The sequence below is a fragment of the Mus musculus genome, chromosome 1 (genome assembly GCF_000001635.26).
Source record: "Mus musculus strain C57BL/6J chromosome 1, GRCm38.p6 C57BL/6J".
NCBI classification, from domain to species: Eukaryota; Metazoa; Chordata; class Mammalia; order Rodentia; family Muridae; genus Mus; species Mus musculus.
The window spans coordinates 93,014,841-93,032,937 of NC_000067.6; the positions used below are offsets into that span (position 1 = coordinate 93,014,841).

An 18,097-nucleotide genomic window follows, 5' to 3' on the forward strand; every position below is an offset into this window, starting at 1 on the left:
TTAAAAAAATATAAAGAATCCACTTGGCAGGCAGAATCCAAACTCCTACAGGATCAGCACTTCTTGAAAACAAAGCATACGTATACTCAAGTTTTATTTCTGCCCAGAAACTGTGCGGCTCTGTATTAGCCAATCACCTACGAGTGTGAGCTTGTAGACCACTGGGCTCTTGACTTGTTGATAGACTTTGGGTTGTGTATCCATTTTCTTGAAACCCAAGACTCAGTATAGACCCATGAACCACTAAGGCCCCGGGAGAGCCTCATATTAGTGCCTTAGGAAGTTCTGAGACCCTGAGGCCTGTACACACCCTGTGGGCCAGAGATTCTGAGGGACCACACCCCAAAAGGCCGCTGGGGGAAGGAGCTGCTGAGTAGCAGCTTGCTTAGAGCTAGGTACATACAGGTAGGGATACCTGGAATAGGTTGGATCTGAGGGAAGCAGGTGGCCTCAGAGATAGCACCATCTGGCACTTCTCAAAGCTCTCTCACTATCTGCCTCTCGGATCTCTAAGAAGTCACCTCCCTCCCCACCAGGGAGCCAGTACCATCTCTGGTTGGATACAGGCCCCTGTGAGCATTTTTTCAGCTGCAGCCAACAGACAGAGACATAATGGATGTGTGTTGCATGAGAGCCACATTTATTTCTTAATTGGACAGAGCCCTAAGTGCACACAAACAGTACAGGAGCCTACAGCTAACACTCGGGTGTAAACAGCAGGATACTAGTCATTACGTCAGGTGGTTATGACACAGGGGCCAGGGGGAGCCCACAGCAACCACATATGTACAGGTCAGGGAAACAGCCTCTGAGTTGCAGGGGCCCCTCGGTATAGACAAACCACAGGAGGTCCAGGCTCAAGGAGAGACTCAGGTCAGCCATATCTGTCCATCCTGAGGGACTGCATGGCTCCGGTCCCAGGGATAAAGGAATGTGTCTTATGAAGTCCCCATGCTGAGTGGAGCAGAGAACCATCTTAGTCTTGTTCACATCTGTAACATCAGCCACATTCAGTAATCCCATGATAGCCAGGGGTCTCCAGGTACCAGGAGAGAGGAGGAGAATCATTTAGTACATTTGTGTGTGTGTGTGTGTGTGTGTGTGTGTGTGTGTGTGTGTGTTGAATAAGGTGCTGGCATGATTGCTTGGGACAAGAGGCATTAGAAGTGTTATCCAGGCATAAGCAGGGTCTCACAGGAACCCAACACAGCACGGCCCCGCCCCACCCCGGATGCAGAAACAACTCCCCTTCTCCAGGAAAGTTGATGATTATCCCAAACTAAGTTGAGGTCACAGCCTGAGCAACATTAAGTATCAAAACCAAAACGTCTGTGGAGGTGGGTTTCTAGATTCATCTCACTTTCTGCACCAAGCAGGAAACGGGCCTCAGCTAGGTTATCCCTAGTCCTCATGTCATCCCTCCACGTCACAGCTGTTGGACAAATGACCTTCAGCTGGCATAATACAGGTAATTTTGGGCAAGGGGGTGGGGCATGAAGAAATCAGGTTTCCTGAGCTGTGGACAGATTTCTTGGTCCATCAGTTCTGGTTACTAGGTTCTGACTCAGGACCCCCACAAAAGCCGAGAGCCCATCTTGGTTCGTAGACAATGCCAGGACAGCCAGTATGGCATGGCCCCTGAATGGGGGTGGGGTGGGCACTAGAGCTCCCAACCTTTCTATAACCCGACCCAGGCACAGGTGCTCTGGAGGTTGGCTGGCCTCAGACACCCACCTCCTGGGTGGAGCTGGACTCTTGCAAGGCCTCAGCTTCAGGCTGGTTGACCTGAGCGAGTGTGGCAAGCCATGACTGCCTTTCTGCCTGCTGGGGGCTGTGTGGCCCTTGGGAACCAAGAAATTGAAGCAACCCGCTCCTTCCCTCCTGGTCATGAGCACCAGAGTGAGCTTCTTAACACAGGTGTCTTCTCCCCACTTTGTATCTCAACCTCCTGCCTCCACAGTCCACCGCGGACAGCTCAGGTCACCTGGTTTCTAGTTTAATCTTGCTCTGGGATGGGCACCTTGATTTGGATTCTTGGGAATGAGTCTTATTCTATACTTCATGGAGAGGGTTCCCTGGCACTTGATGCTAATGACTATTAGCTCAAGTCCTGGGGATGAGGGTGGCCATGCATGAGGGTGGCTACCCATATGGCACCTGACCCCAGTGATGGGTGAATTCTCAGTTTCCACTGGACTCACACTGGCTGGCGGGTGCACACACTACTTTCAGCATGAGCCCTGCCACTACCCTGAATCTTGATGCCTGGACAAAGAGCAGGACCTTTGATAACTATGCCAAGGGACCTTGAAGCCAGAACCTTCTATGACCTTCCAGACAGTAGGGATGCTGTGAACATTGGTCACAAGAGTATCCAGGTCATGTCAGTGCCATGTGGACACAGTCTGAGCTGATGGGGAGCTTAGATCCATCAGCTGATCCAGAAGGGGGAGGGGCTGACCAAGGTGGAGAGAGATTCCTGGAATAGCTGGATGCTGAGTGTAACTGCTCCTGATGGGTCCTGGGGACTTGAGGTTTGGTTTCTGGCTTTCCAAATGGACCAGTGGTATGAAAAGTCCCCAGGTACAGAAGGTACAGAAGAGTCCCTTTACCAAGACCACCACGAGGTCACCCTCCTGTGCTCTCTTGCTGAGATTTACAGGAGCGCCACCCCTGGGCAGACTGGGATCACTGATCACGGAACTTCCCAGAGCTACATATCCATTCCTCTGCTCATTGACACCCAAGGCTACAGTCAGAGGCCCCACTCTGAACACCCATGGCCTCTGTCACCCACAGCCGTGTGTAAACGCAGCCGCCTACCCAACAGCCTGGACACAGCTCAGCTGGAGCCAGTCTGCCTAGCGAGGTTGGATCATACCCCTCACCTGATCCTCCTCGCTCTGAGATGAAACTGCTCACACCACCTTTATTGCTCCATTTTGGGAACTGTTCCCTCAGAAGGGTGACTTCTGAATTGTCTAAGTCTCAGAACTTGCACAACCTCTCACACACGTACCATGCAAGGTGCATCTCAGACAAAACTGGCCAGGACGGAGTTTCCCTGTGCCAGGCTGTGAGGAGCCATGGTTTGTTCACGTCCCTCCCTCCCTCTGCCCCTTGCAGGCTGGAGATACAGGTGGGAACCAACAGGGCCAGGCTGAAGGGGGGATAGGAGAAGGTAGCTCCACATGAACCTTACAGCCCTACCTGGAGGCATTAGAAATAAATACTTATAAACAGAACACAGTCTTATAGTTAATGTCTCAGAGGACTGTTTCAACGCCACTAACTAATGTATATTAATTATAAGTCTGTCTATGCTTAAAAAAATATTAGAACAGCGGCAATACCCTGGGTCTCGGGCCCTCTGACCTTCCTGGCATTCCGAACTTCCCACCAGAGCAATTTTGGAAGAAACCACAACACGCACAACCTCTGGGGGGAGCACAATTCGTCATGTGGTATAGGCCTCCCTCCAGAGGTAGGGTTGCTGGGCCCAGCACAGGTGTCCCCTGGTGGTGGGTAGGGGGGAAGGGCTGAGTGGCAGATGACAGAACAGATGGTAAGGACAGGGGAGTGGTCTGGGCCACTGGAAGTCCGGAAGGCTTTCAACTCAGACCCGCATCTGCGCAGATCTCCTTCGAGAGAGCTTGGACCTGCAAGGGTGGAGGGGCGAAGGGGAGAACCTGTAGTCAGAGCCAGGAGTTGACCCCCAAGTCTGCCAGCAGCCAGAGGCTGCTCAGCAGTCCTCCAGACAACACATCAGATCCCCAGGTCTTCCTTAATCCCCGTAGGCTCATAGAGACTTGATATCGAATATGCCCGTGCTTTTGGGTGGCACCTCAGCTCCCCCATGGCTCTTCATCAAGCCTGTGACATGGAAGGGGAGGAATCCCTCCACAGGAGCCTGGGTCTATCCATTAGAGCCTGCATTCAGCTGACTTACTGCATGAGCATCAACGACTTACAAACAGGTACCAGCATGCTCAAGAAAGCCCCAGTCCCAAGAACACGAAGCCCTGTGAGCTCCAGCCCCCTGGAGGAATGACATCTGCTAGGTTTCCATATGGCATTTCCTTTTTTGCCCATCTCCCTGCCCAGCCCGTACCGGATGGTCCCAGCCAGGAGCGGGTTGAAGGCATACAGCCAGTCGTGCATGTCCTTGTCACTGTTGGCCTGCAGCAGGATGCCTCGGTGCTCCGTGCACACAGCGAATGTGTTGGGTGTCTGTAGAGGGAAGCTGCTGGTGAGAAGGCATCGTGGTAACATGGCCATTGCCACCACCAAAAAAGAACACTTTCAGAAACCCTGGAAATGAGTCTGATCTCTGTGGGTCACATCACTGCCTGGGACCCTGGATGAAGTGCCCTTTTCTCCTTTTTGTTTGTTTGGGTTTTTTTTTTCTTTAATTATTATTTATATGAGTACTCTGTGGCTTTTACAGATGGTTGTGAGCCACCGTGTGGTTGCTGGGAATTGAACTCAGGGCCTCTGGAAGAGTAGTTGGTGCTCTTAACCACTGAGCCATCTCTCCAGCCCGGAGTGCCCTTTTCACCTGTGCCCTCTGTGCTAGGTGTGCATAGCAACTAGGTTCATATAACTCTCTCTGCACACAGGGAATAAAACACAATGGGTACTGCAGCCTCCTTCCACATGGCCTGGAGAACCTTCCCTTCAATGGCGAGCTGGAAGGAGCTGGCTCCTGCTTGCAGAGGACCATGAGTCAGTCAGTCAGTGCCTTGGGCAAGACAGCTTGTAGGGGCTGTGAGGTTCTGCCAACCTCAGATGGGACCTAGCTGTTGTTAGTGATGTGGATGACAGCAATACTTTCCATCACCAAGAGCTGTTACTAGGAGCCTTGCTGAGCCCGAGACAGGAACAGGTCAGGGGCTATGCCCTAACAGGGAACAGGGAACACCTCTCCTGGAGAACTAAGTGCATCCGAGCTGGGCCCTGGCCGCACCTTGAGCATGGCCTGCTGGTCCTCGCTGTACTCCACCTGCGCAGTGGAGAGGTTGAGCACAAATCTCTCCACCGTGTCCTTGTCACTGTTGTACATGTAGGCGTAGGGACGCCTCACCACCACAAAGCGCTTGGCCCAGCCAGCCGTGTGTGGCTCCAGGAAATGCAGGTATCCCTTCTTGGAGACGATTGGGCTGTGAGGCGGAGACACATCTGTTGACTCGAGAAGTTGGGGTGACAGAGCCAACACAGGGGCTCATACTCTACTGCCCTACACTAGGGTCCTCAGGAAGGAAGACCAGGTATGGGGAGAGGGTGGCTGACAGATCTTGCTTTGGGATGTCCAAGAACAGAACCACCATCTCACATCTGGGACAAGTCCCCAATTTTCAGTGGGGAAATTCAAGAGGAAAAAAGCTAAAGCCCCAGAGTCCAGAGTCCACTAGGTCCCCATCTCTCCCCCACTCACCTCCCCATCTCTGTCCTACTCACTTGCTCTCCACTTTCCAATTGTTACCACGAGGGCCACAGGACCCTGCCTACCTCGTACAGAGGTGAGCGATCCCCTGACACCAAGCTGGGCCCTGCACATGGGCCAGGGCTGGTTCCCTATTTCTAGAATGCTTCTGATTCTAGGAAAGACCTTGCATACCTGACTCGGATCTCTTGGATGTCAGGGACCAGCAGTCGCTGGGGCTCCTTCTCTGTCTCTGTTGCCCGAACAGGGGAGGGAGTCTTCTTAGAGTCAAGTTCTGGCAGGAGCTCGGGCTCTGGGCTGGCGGGCCGGGAGCAGGGCTGGGGGGTCCTGGAAATAGAAGGTGACTGCCTTCTGCCAGGGTTCCTCAAGGGACTGGTGTTCCCTGGTAATTCCCTCCTCACAGCTGCTAGGGGAGAGCTCAGGGACTTTCTGTCTCTGTCCAAAAGGAGGAGATCCTGGGTCTCACAGAGTCCGCCTCCATCCAGGGCTGCTGGAGTAAATGAGAACTCCAAAGCCAGCAGCTTGTGGTACAGCCAGGGCTGGCTCTGCATTGCTGGGGAGATACCACTCCCTCCTCTAGGACGATCCCCAGCCTCTGCCTGTATTAAAGCCCACACACTGAGTATTTTAGGAGCCCTGTCCCTAAAAAGGGAGTGTTTCGGTTCTCGTCTTTCTGGGGTTATTCACTAATACATCTTTTATTTGTGCTAGCTGAGAAAGAGAGGGCATGGTACAGCTGTGTGAGCTAGCTGGACAGGGGGGCCTCCAAGAAGACCAGCACATTCTTCTGCCATGCCCTACCTTTCCCTAAGTCCCATGTTGTGCCCACAGTCCCCTGAACCCGTTTTCTCCATCCCTGAGTCCCAGAAACTATCACCAATTGGCTTTAAGGTGCTAGAAGCTCTCCGAGTAGGACAGAGCTCACTCACCTCACGTCAGTGGCACCGTATCGTCCTTCGATCAGAGAGGGGCAAGTGGAGGAGGGAGTGAGTGTAGCAGCACCCAGAGGGGACATGGATGGGTCCCGCATCAGGGTGACAGACATCTCAGAGAGCTACAGGAGACAGAAAGTCTTTCTCAGCTGGGTCTCTGGGCCTTCGGGACGATGGGGTTTCTCCTCACACACTCCTACACAACTGTGCCTATTCCTACCAGGATCAGACTGCCCTGACCCAGGTGGACTCCCCCTTCAGATGCTATACAGTGTATGAGCTTCTGGAGCAGGTAGGAGCCTGCAGGATAAGGGGTCCAGGAAAACAGATTGCGTTAAGGAGATGGGAAGAGAACAAGAGACACTTAGGGCCTGGGTAACACTGTGTGGTCTGGGCTAGGCTGGGTCAAGACCTCACTCATACCCCAGCCTCCTCAGATTCCAGCCCTTGTTTATGAGGTATCTCACTGGGCCTTGCCCTTGACTATTGGCAACGGGGGTCCTCACCTACCTTGCTCTCGCTGGCGCTGATACAGACGTGGCTGTGGGTGTATTCCCTGTTGAATGTGTGCATGAGGAGTCGTAAGCACTGCAGAGAACACAAGGTCATCTTTGCACCGGTGGCGGCACAGGGCCTCCATCACCCTGTCCAAGACGTGCTCAGATGGGAGTTGATGTAGAACGGCAGGGTAAGGGGGTAGAACCTCTTCCCAAACTAGGAACTCCTACCCTGTGCTCCTAGGAAGGCTATGAGTTAGCATCACCTGAAGATGCGAGGCCTCCCTAGTGGCCTATATAGCAACAATAGGGACTGGCTCTGAATAGAGGCAGTGACCTAGCTCCTAGGCAGTTCAGGGAATCAAAAGATGACAAATCACACTTGGGGAAGAGCCTATAAAAGGCCTCAAGCTGAGGCTTCGGAAGGAGAGTAAAGTGGGGTGAGGTGGCAGGCAAGGCGCGTACTGGTCCCTACTCCTCCCCGTTCCAGATTCTAGCAAGTCTGACTGAAGCTGGCCACAGACCAGGCTGGGCCTTTGGGTCACCCTGAAATGACCAGGGCCTGTGAAGACAAAGCCGTGGTCACATCACCCACCCGCCCAACCTACCTTGACAGCCAGCTCCCTCTGCCTCTCGTTGGGAGCCTCCAGAGGTGACGGCTGACCCTCGGCTGACAATGGGGAAGAGGCACCTGAAGAACTACGGGACTCAGAGTCCTCACTGGAGGCTGGGGACAGCACCTCAGGGCCAGGGCGCTGGGTCGTCTCCAGCTTCTCCCGAAGGAGCAGGTAGTGCCTGGTCTTTTCCACCTGCCAGGACAACCAAGGTGAGTGAGGGTACCAGCCAGGGCAGGTGCTGGCTGCCGTGCGCGGCAGCAAGGTCCTCTGGTAAAGCATGAGGAGGTCTGCCATGCCTGGTTATGCCTGGTGACCTGAGGGACACACTGCTGGCAGGACTCAGACGTCCTGCCTATGTGTCTTCTCCTTCATAGCCAGCACACCTATTATGCACACGGGTCCTTTCGTGAGCAGCAGGGGTCTATCCCTCTGCACCCTGCTCCCCACGTACACCCTGTGGCTAGACAAGCAGTGTCAGCTCCGGAGGGTGGTTTCCCTGGCTGGATCCACTTTAGGCAAGGGCAACTATCCTGCTGTGATCCAGAACGAAGCCTGCTGTGCGGGGTCTTTTGGTCCCCAGCGGCTCTCACACTCACCTCCTGTAAGAGGCTCAGTTTCTCCAGTTCCCACTGGTGATCTAGGATCAGGCTGTCACTTCGGGGCCTCCAGCCAGCCAGGTTCTCCTCACCCCGGACATAGGCTACTGATGTGTCCAGCACCCGCCGGCGCCGACGCTGCATCCCTGCATGGAGATTGACGCTCTAGCGTTCTGACAGATACCAATGCTGCTGGCACAGCTGCTGACGTTTGTTCCTTTCTGGGTTCAAGATTGGCTCCCCTGGGCCTTGGTCCACCCCGAGGCCACAAGATCATGTGGACCTTACACATAAGAAACTGATAGTCCCTCTCCCACGGGACTATGACATAGGTGGTCACAGCAGCCAGCAGACTTGACTCCTCCTCTCTGCCCTCCCACCAAGGACACTCTGGGGACTGGAGGGAAAGTACTTGCACTGTGCAGGTAAGGCTCTCAACTTAGCAGTCAAGTCAAGAGGAGCAGAGGCTGAGCCAGCCAGGCATCCCAGGGCCCCGACTGCCCCAGCAGAGGGTAGTCAGGAAAGTCTCCTACCTGGGCTGCCTGCGTCGGCCACGTGGCAAAGGCTGAGCTCATACACACCAGTCACACGGTTGCTGGGAGGTCAGAGGAAGGAGACACACTGTTACTAGGCACAGCTATGAGGACAGACAGACAGACAGACTAGGGTCAGCTCACCACCACGACTCAGTCTGAGGCAGACTTTGCCTGTTTCCTACTGTAGCATGTCGCACCCTGAGCTGTGGTCCCTATGCCAGACCTCAGCTCTGCTGTGAGCTGAGTGACCCGTGGGGCACCAAGAGGCATGGACACGTTTGCCAGTCCCTCAGCATCAGGCACTGCCAGTCCCCAGCAGGCTTCCCATCTCACAGAGAAGCTCTCCTCCTAGTCCTGTGACTCCAGTCCCACCAAGGTCACACCACAGCCCTCTCCTAGAGATGGACCTTGCTGGCCACTGGGTCCTGATCCCCAAGCGCCTTCTGCTGTGCCTAGTGTGGCCTCAACACTGACTCCGTGGGGGTAGATTAGTGGCCTGCTCTGAGCTGCAGAGAGCCTCACTTCTCCCGTGGCTCTGGCCTAGTACCTACCGCTGACGCTACAGGAAGTGGCAATAGAGGAGGATGGATGCAGTGTCCGGCAAAGCCACTTAACTCACATCCCACTTAAAGCTCTGCCCACAGTCCTCCACTACCCACCCCACCCCCATATACCCATCCCGCTTCTCCTGTGAGCTATAAGCAGTCCCAAGGGCAGAGGTTCCTGGGGTGGGGGTGCAGGGCACCCATGGGGAGGTTGGTGTCATCAGGCCTTTCCACTTCCCATGGAAAAGAGAGGGTTCCCTCATGCCTGCTTGACATGATGAATGTCCCCTATATGTGCTGCACCGACCAGCAGGGCAGCTGAAGGCAGAGACCTGGATGGTAGGAGGTTGATCCTTACCCTATCAGGTCTGTGCTATGGAGCTAAGGGCTTCTTTACACAGGAGTCGCTGGGATGGGGGTAGGGTGGGTGGGAGACATCCAAGGCTGCATTTGAGTCCAACACAGTTCTTCCATATGCCCAGGATGAGAGGAGGCAGTCTTCTCCTACCCCCTTGGTGAGTTCCCCTCTTTGATGCACAGACCCCCTCCTCTGCCCACTCTAGTGAGCTCACCCTTCTGTGGCCCGCAGGCTGCCACTGCCAAACAGGTTGCGAATGGAGCGTGAGGCGGGTAGCTTGGCGTCCCGAGAGTAGAAAACCATGCAGAAGTCCTTGGTGATGACAGCTGGCTGGGTACAGTTCTCCATCTGCATTACATGACAGAGGGCATGGGCATAGAGTGGTCCAGAGTGCCCCAGGCTCAACCAGAATGCACCCATCCCAATCTTCATTAGGATATAAAAGCCACTGAAGGCTGCTAATGCCTGCTCCTGACCCTGAGTAGATAGATTCCTAGGAGAGGGAGCCAGGGTTCTGCTCCCTCTACCCCATTGCTGAAAACAGAGATTAGCAAGGATCTGCGGGGCACTAGACCTACTCTACTCCCTGGCTATGTAACCAAGGGCACAGCCTGAAATCTTCCTGCAGATCAAGGCAAAGCATGGCTATTCTCACACTTAAATGTGAGACTATGAATTCTTTTTTTGCATCTGCTTGCTAACTCCCATCTGTGCACAGTAGGCATCTCACAGCAGATATGCTCTGAATATAGAGTCAGGGTCCTGCCAGCATTTCCCAGGCTGTGTCACTGCCCCTGAGGTAGCCCACAATTGTTATCTAAGTGATCTGGCTCTATGTGCCCTTTAGATGACCTGGCTCCCACCTTCTCCAGACTCCTCCTTTGCTATTGTTGTCCAGAAGAAGCACATTACAGTCCTTCACTAGGCCTCAGAAGAGGGCCACAGCCCACATCTGGTCATAGACCTGGTGACTGAAGATCTGAGGGTAGGAGGGGCAGTGAAGGGCTTCTACTTTTGCATTTTCTGGGATATTGATGCAATATCTAGTGATGATGCAGCCATCCTGTAGTCTCAAACCTGACATCTAAGCACTAAAGATATAGGCATGTGCTAGGATTGAGCAATGCCATTAAAAGCATATGGGTCTACTCAAGGACTTGAAGCATTCTCTGAGAAGAGAGTGGGGTCCATGGACCTCCATGTCACTTTGCAAGCCCTTCAAGCTATAGGAGGTGTTGTGGATGTGGGTATCTTGCCTCAATGTAGGCAGAGAGCGTCATGTAGATTTTCTCCCGGTAAGGGGTGACACGATTCAGCAGGAGAGAGTTATGCATGGAACTGTCCCAGGCTGCTTCAAACTGGTAGAAGGTCCTGGAAGAAAGCAGATGAAGTAAAAGACAACGTGTGGGGATGCTCTCAGTGGGAATAGGAACATGCAGACAGACACAGAGAGAGGAGAACTGCAGGGAGATTACTGGAGTCATGGGATGGGAAGCTTGGGTGGCACCAAGAAGGCTGGTGGCATCAGACCGGGGACCAAGCAGGGGCCACCGTGGGGCCATTCATTGTCTGGCAGCCCCAGCTTCCTCTGCCCCAGTGTGGACTGGGAAGAAGGCAGAGGAAGGGAGAGGAGCTGTCCTAGCCTCAAAGTCTGAGCAAGGAGGCATCGCCAGAGATCTCCCTGAGTTGGCCAAGCCCTCCTCAGCCCACCCCTTCCATTAAGACTCACGCTGCCAGGGAAAGGCCCTGGGGGAGGATGCTTGGAGTGGAAACAGCAGCCTGTGAGTGGCAGCATCTCATGGGCTCCTGAGAGGGGTTCCATGGGAATAGCAACCTCAGGATCTTCCCTCTGTCCCTATCTCCAGCTGGGGTGTCAGCAGGGCCCAGATTTGCCCAGAGGAGTTCAGGGTAACTACCAGGAGCCCTGGACCTTGTATCTACCATGGGGACCCCTGTACTACAATCCCTGTAGGCCACTACTCTGGAAGATGGCTGCTGTGTGACAGTATGTTTCATTTATTTTAAATATCCAGGGTTCCCTGGGAGGGAATTTGCCCCAGTTCATAGCATAGCCACTCCACAGTCCCACTCCCTCCAAGCATCCTCACAGATACACAGTTCACAGGCCAGGTGGCAGCAACTCTCCCACTACCTCATGGCCAGGCCTTTCAAGGGCACCAGCAGGCTCCCTGAGGTGCCTGGCCATGTGTGAGATTGGCTGGTGCTGCCTTTCTTCCTGTATGATACTGTCCAGGGAATAGGGTGTGGGGTCAATGGGTCAGGGACATGGTACAAAACAGGCTGGACAGGGCCACCATCAGACACATATCACTAAGGAGAGGTCTAAGGCAAGTGGAGACAGCGGGCAACCAGAACAGGGTAAAGAGCAGGCAGCATTGGAGGAGAAGGGGAAGGAACAGATAGAGGGGGTGGAGCAAGCAAGGGCAGGAGATAATGGTGCCTGTACCTAGTGTCATTTCCGAAGGAAACGCTAAGGGCGCAGCCAGGACACACGCACACACACAGAAGAGAGCGAGACGTCAGAACAGTCCTTCCATGGCCAGCACAGCTGCTGAGGGGCCCCCTGGAGCCCCAGCCCGGCCCCACAGATACCCCATATCCTCATGAAGCTGCCTCCAGCCATGACCACAAGGGTCAGAATTTCTCTGCACTGTTCCCTTGTGGTACACAGGGCAGTAACTGTCCCCACGTCAACAAGGTGTCCTTCAGAACCAAGGAGCTAACATGTGACTGAGGAGCATATGGGGTTGGCATGGGATATCTTGGAGCCAGTGTCACCATTGCAATGATGTCAGAGTAGGACCAGCCCTGTCACATCTTGCTTGGACTTTGCATCTATATCTATCATCCTTTGCCTTCAAAATCTCTGAAGTGGCCTGAAATTCCTGAATGGTACGTGCATGCATGTTTGTGTAGACAGAACCCCCTCTGTGCTCCTGGAAAGAGTATGACCTTCCCAGTTTAGTCTCCGCCTCAGGGACTGAGCCCCTAGACCTATCCTTGCCTTTCTTCCCTGAGTGGAACACCCAAGAAATGAGTCTGGCCAAACCAATGTGGTCTCAGAGCTCATCTTGGGTACTACTGGAAATTCAGTGGTTCCTGCCAGCTTAAAGTGGCCTTAGTCCAGGCCCCAATGAGAGAAGACAAAATTGGCCTTTGAGTGTATGGAGGACTCTGCAGACCCCAGCATGCTGGAATATCTTTGAAGGCTTGAGCAAGGGGTACCTTCTCAAGGTAGGTATGACTAAATTTGGACCACTCTCTGTGGCAGGACTAAACCCTTTCCAAAATTGTGCCATCTTCCAGCGGCCAGGTGGCCAACCAAAACAGGCTCCAGGATCAACACAACGAAGCTCCTTGCAAATCACTTCCACATGATGGTTGGTCACTGGCCTTAGAGATCAACTGCTGTCCTCTGGAGGTGGGGGGTGCCACACACATGGGCCTTGTGGCTAGCATTACTCTCCACCAGCCATGACTTATATGGTCATGGGACACAGACTGTGATGTCCCAGTGAATCAATGAATGGAGGGTCTGGAGCATCCCTGTGTTCTTTAAGCCTCTGTTGAGAGAATTTACCCTGCCCAAGAGTGTGTGAGCTGGAGGTAGTGCAGGGGGCTGGGGAGGTAACAGAGGAACTGCTACCTTTGTGGGACCCACCAAACGTGCAGGTTGTTATGTGGGACCCATGATGAATTACCATCAACCATAAGGCAGAAGAGCAGAATTAGAGAAGCTAAGGTGGACTACGTAGGAGAGCCCAGGTCACAGACAATGGAAAGAAAGGCCCTTAGAGGCCACAGTGGAAGCTCACACCATGTGGAGTACAGGATCCACTTTGGATCACTGGGCATCGAGTACTTGGGGAAGCCTGCACCTCTTCCACACAGCCTTCCACTCCTCATAGGCTGACATTTAACCAATTTGGAGATGGGGGCCCCAGCATCCCTGGGTCAAACTTTAAGCCCCATTGTGAGGCATCCACAGGATGGAAAGACAGTATCTAGAGATGTGGCTACCAGAAGAATTAAGTAAGGTTGGCAGGGGTTCTCCATGACTGAACTCATGGCTTCAGAAGAAGACAGTGCACACACATGCATCTCCTGCTTCTTGTGGCAGGAGGTCTTTGTTCAACAAGAGGCCTTCTCCAGATGCAAGTCTCCCAACCTGTAGGGGACCATAGCATCTAGTCACAAGGTAGTGGCTCCAAAGAGTTTAAAACCCTACACCACTCAGGAACTTGTTAATATGTGGATTCTTGAGCTTCACCCCAGACTGCTGCATTAGAAATTCTAAGTGGTGTCCCCCTGTGAGCAGAGAATTTCAGTTGACTTTGGCTTTGGCTATGGTTCCACTGCCCATTATCCCCAAATACAGCTTAGTAAGCAGGCCTAGCACAGGGAAAGTCCCTCCATCACAAACTGCTCTCGCTACTGCCCTTCTGGTGTTAACTGAATCCCTGTCTACTGTGTGCACTCCCTTGGTGTCCCCACAGACATGGCATCCCTTGCCCCACCCCCCCCATGGAAGGGATGTGAAATGGCTAGTCTGCACCATGCAGAAGGTGGGGCAGGTCCCATAGGATCCTCAGAAGAGTGGCCAACAAGGCTCCTTCTATAACCAGAGCCCAAGGATGTAACAGTCTGGGCCTTCAGGCAAGATCCTGCTTCCAACTGGCTCACTTGACCTGGAGGGACATCAGGAGACTTACTGGGTGGTTCTCATCTTTCCCCAGGGGACACAACTGCCCTTGCAGGCCTACAGACAGGACAGCCAAACTCCTGTGGTACAGCAATTATAGTGCTCAGGCAGAGGACGACCCATGAGAGGAACACTGCAGATTCACTGTGTAAGTGTTGCCCACAGAGAGGACAGTGGGTGTGTGGAGCACTTCCTCCATCTGCCTCCACTATCATCACAACCACACTGCAGGGACCTAGGCAAGTGATCCCATGCCACCACATGCTTGTAAATTAGGAACACACAGTTTTCCCAGTCTGTCCAGAACTGGATCAGCAATGGGAGCCCAGCTTCAGGTCTAGCTGCTGATACTTCCAAAGGTAGATACACTTCTTGCCCGGCCTCCAGAGGGCGCTGAGAACACCAAGCTCCACAGAGCGCCAGGTCCTACTGTCTGTGATATTGTGAAAGGAAGAGTACACTGTCCCCTAGTCACCTATGACAGACAAGGGATAAAGCCAGGGAGAGAGGTTTCTCACCACAATTGCTTCTCGTTACACAATTTGTAACGGTCACGAGACAGTCAAAAGACCATGAGCTTGCACATGTACTGCTACGAGTATAGCTGCCCAGCGTATCTATTCGACCTACTACTGACGTCTCTTGGTATTGATCATTGTGGCTAAAGATTACTGTTTCAAAATACCTGGTGTGATTTAAAAAAAAAAAAAAACTTTAAAAAACTTCCTCTTGCCTCACACTCTCTAAATACGCCTGTGGGTTACTCTGACACGTGAGTTCCCATACACATTTGTAAATAAATGTTTTCACTCTTTGGCAAAGCTCTCTGCCTGCTGCTGCTGATTATCAAAGTATATTTAAATTGCCCCAATATCTCTGACCCTTAAATCTTAAAGGTATGCCAGCCACAGAGGGCAAACAAAGTAGGTCTCATTGTAAGTGGATTTTCTGAGGCTCTAAATATAAAACTCAAGACCTAAGACTGTGGCCAGAAACCCAGGTGTGCCCTGGTAAGTTTGTTTCTAGAGAGGGAGACTGAGGTCCTCCAAGGAAGCTATCTCACACACTGACTCCCAGTGTGTCATTAGTCCCCAGATTACAATAGGGCAGCTCCTTCCCTCCCGAGGCTTGACTGTTGGCAAACTGAGAGCAGGAGAATGACCTTGAGTCTGACCTTAGAGATTCCGTGCTAAAGGTCTGGTTATGACACAATACACAGTCAAGCACAGATCCCACCTGTAGTGGCTATTCCTGGTTGTCAACTTGACTATATCTGGAATGAACTACAATCCAGGATTGGAGGCTTACCAGTGATCTTAATCTGGAGGCTGGGTGATACAAGTTTCTGACCTGGATCTTGGCATGGAGATCTTGAGGCATAGTGGCTATGAATTCCAGAAGATTAAGACAGGGAGACCACTGAATTCAAGGTCATCTGGAATTAAAGGCGTGGTAGCACACACCTTTAATCTGGGCTACACCTTCTGCTGGAGACCTACATAAGGACATTGGAAGAATCTTTCTTTTCCTTATTTGTTTGTTTGTTTTTTGTTTGTCAAGACAGGGTTTCTCTGCATAGCCTTGGTTGTCCTGAAACTCACTCTGTAGACCAGGCTGGCCTTGAAGTCAGAAATCCGTCTGCCTCTGCCTCCCAAGTGCTGGGATTAAAGGCATGCACCACCACTGCCTGGAATAAGGACATTGGAAGAAGGAAGATTTACACTCTTTCTCTCCTTCTGCCTGCTTGCCTTGTGGGACTGAGCAACTGCTAGATCCTTGGACTTCCATTCACAGCTGCTGCTGACCACTGTTGGGAGTTAGACTGCAGATTGTAAGTCATCAACAAATTCCTTTACTATATAGAGACTACCCATAAGTTCTGTGGCTCTAGAGAACCCATAGTTCCAGCTCTGATGGCTCAAGCCAGATGGTGGCCACATGCAGCTGGACCTTCCCCTAGCACAATAACTGAGCTGCTGCCACCAAAACACCCTGTGGAGGCTGGACCAGGAATCTTAGCAAGCTGTACTCCCAACCCTCCCTGTGGGCTGGGTCCTGATCATCCTGGCCTACTTTCTTCACTCTTCAAGGTCACCATGGCTACTTTGAGGGCTCTATCCTTTGGGGAACCATGAAGCTGAAGCCTGAAGTCTAACCTGGAGACATACTCCCTAAAGGGAAGATCCAAGATAAGCAGGAGAGGAGAGCATCCTAGAGAAGGAAGTGCTGTTGAGCATGAAGCCTGCCAAGGATGTGGGCTGAGAAGTTGGGATGGCAAACAGGCTACAAGGGGTTGCAGACAGCTGCATCCTGAGTCACAGACAATGGGAATGTACGGGAACCCAGAAAAACAGAGTGGGAGTCTACTCAAGATCCATCTGGAAAGTGCTGGATCCCCAGCCCAGCAGAGGCAGCCAGAGCTGATAATGTCTCATGCCCCTGGAAGATAGCCTTTACTCCACGACGTGATCCACATCTGCAGGCCCAGTCTTGATAGTCACTACCCTTGGAGAAGGAAGTATCTGGCCAGACCTACCTTTAGGGAAATTCTGGTCAGTTGCTTAATCTGACCATGAGAGCAATCAAGCCCTTGCCCCCTGGCTCTCCTCTTGTATTCGTAGGACCCCTTTTTACTCCCAGTATGGTTGAACTCCTCCACCCTGGTGCTATCTCTCCACTGGGCCTACCCCTTAACAAGGAGGTTCAGGAGCTGGATCCTGACGTGCCAAGCTCTTTGCTACCCAGCCCCTGGACCTCAAGGCAAGGACAGAGCCTGCTCAGTCAGCAGCTTCAGTGGGGGCAGGGTAAATGAGTATCCAATAGGCTTTGGGTCTCTGGACCCACAATTCCTAATGTCAAGCCAGATGCAGCTCACAGGACTCAGGGATTCCTGAAAGAGTGAATGCTATCGGCTCACAATGTATCAGGGGATGTAGACGGGGAAATAGCTTTCCATGAGACCCTTCACCTGGCCCTCTCCAGGAAGCTAGAGAACCCTCAAAGCACTAGGAAAATGAGTTCCAAAACCTGGCAAGTAAGAGAGCAAGGATCCAGCAGCTTGTCTACTACCTACGGATACTCCAGAAGGACCTGTTACCCTTACGCCCATTCAGGTAAACCCTGTAAGTCAGGGAGGCAAAATGTGAGGCCATTGGAAGGAGCACAGGGTGGGTGGAATGTCAGATCGAATGTCCAATAAAAATGTGGGTAAGCAACAAACGCCCACACTAACACTCCACGCCTCTCATGGAGGCCCCATATGTGATCCCCAGTGGTGGACCCTAGCTGTGGTTCCTCGGCTGTTAGGATAAAAACCGTGAATCTTCACGAGCTCTGCAGTTTGACACAAATGCCACTGTCCGTGACAATAACGGGAGACTCTGTGTTGGGTCTGAGCTGAGAGCCTTGCATGAATCAGTGGATTCACCCCAGCCTGCAGCCACCACTGCTCCCCATCCTCAGCGGCGAGCTGATTCCCAGAAAGTTTTGGCAGTTGTCAACCTTTAGATAGCAAATGACTCTGCCAGGCTGCCTCTAGCTCAGCTGTGCGGTCCCAGGATCACATGGGATAAGGTTTCTCCCCTCCATGACAGTGGTGGTTGTACCGGCCACCACAGTGGCTCCCTCTCCCGTGGATCAGTCTAAGGACTGGTTAATTCCCTTCTTTGCTTCCTTCCTTTCTTGCCTGCCTCTGCCTCCCTCCTTCCCTCTCTCCTTTCCTTCCTTCCCTCTCTCCCTTCCTTCCTTCCCTCCCAAGAGGCCAAGCCCCAGGCCTGTTCCTATCAAATTTATTTTTAGAATGGGGGGGGGGGACAGTTACAGGAAGGTCAAACCCAGGTGCTTAAGCAAG

The 18,097-nt window shown here is 52.8% G+C and overlaps 1 protein-coding gene across 12 annotated transcripts in view; it reads right to left on the minus strand.

Moving 5' to 3' along the window:
• Positions 1-614: 614 nt before the first annotated feature.
• Positions 615-18,097, minus strand: part of Kif1a (kinesin family member 1A) — an 86,585-nt gene continuing 69,102 nt past the window's right edge. For 5 of the 12 annotated variants that reach the window (XM_006529159.4, XM_006529161.4, XM_006529160.4 and 2 more), the window contains 11 exons: positions 10,781-10,895; positions 9,739-9,872; positions 8,619-8,680; positions 8,086-8,231; positions 7,481-7,681; positions 6,886-6,963; positions 6,373-6,497; positions 5,618-5,770; positions 4,967-5,159; positions 4,112-4,230; positions 622-3,659 (listed from right to left, as the gene is read on the minus strand). In XM_006529159.4, coding sequence (XP_006529222.1) covers positions 3,617-3,659; positions 4,112-4,230; positions 4,967-5,159; positions 5,618-5,770; positions 6,373-6,497; positions 6,886-6,963; positions 7,481-7,681; positions 8,086-8,231; positions 8,619-8,680; positions 9,739-9,872; positions 10,781-10,895 — 1,369 coding nt within the window. In that variant the 3' untranslated portion in view covers positions 622-3,616. Of the gene's footprint in view, positions 3,660-4,111; positions 4,231-4,966; positions 5,160-5,617; positions 5,771-6,372; positions 6,498-6,885; positions 6,964-7,480; positions 7,682-8,085; positions 8,232-8,618; positions 8,681-9,738; positions 9,873-10,780; positions 10,896-11,991; positions 12,016-18,097 lie in introns of all 12 variants that reach the window. The other 7 variants (NM_001110315.2, NM_001294149.1, NM_001294150.1 and 4 more) reach the window with 4 other exon arrangements.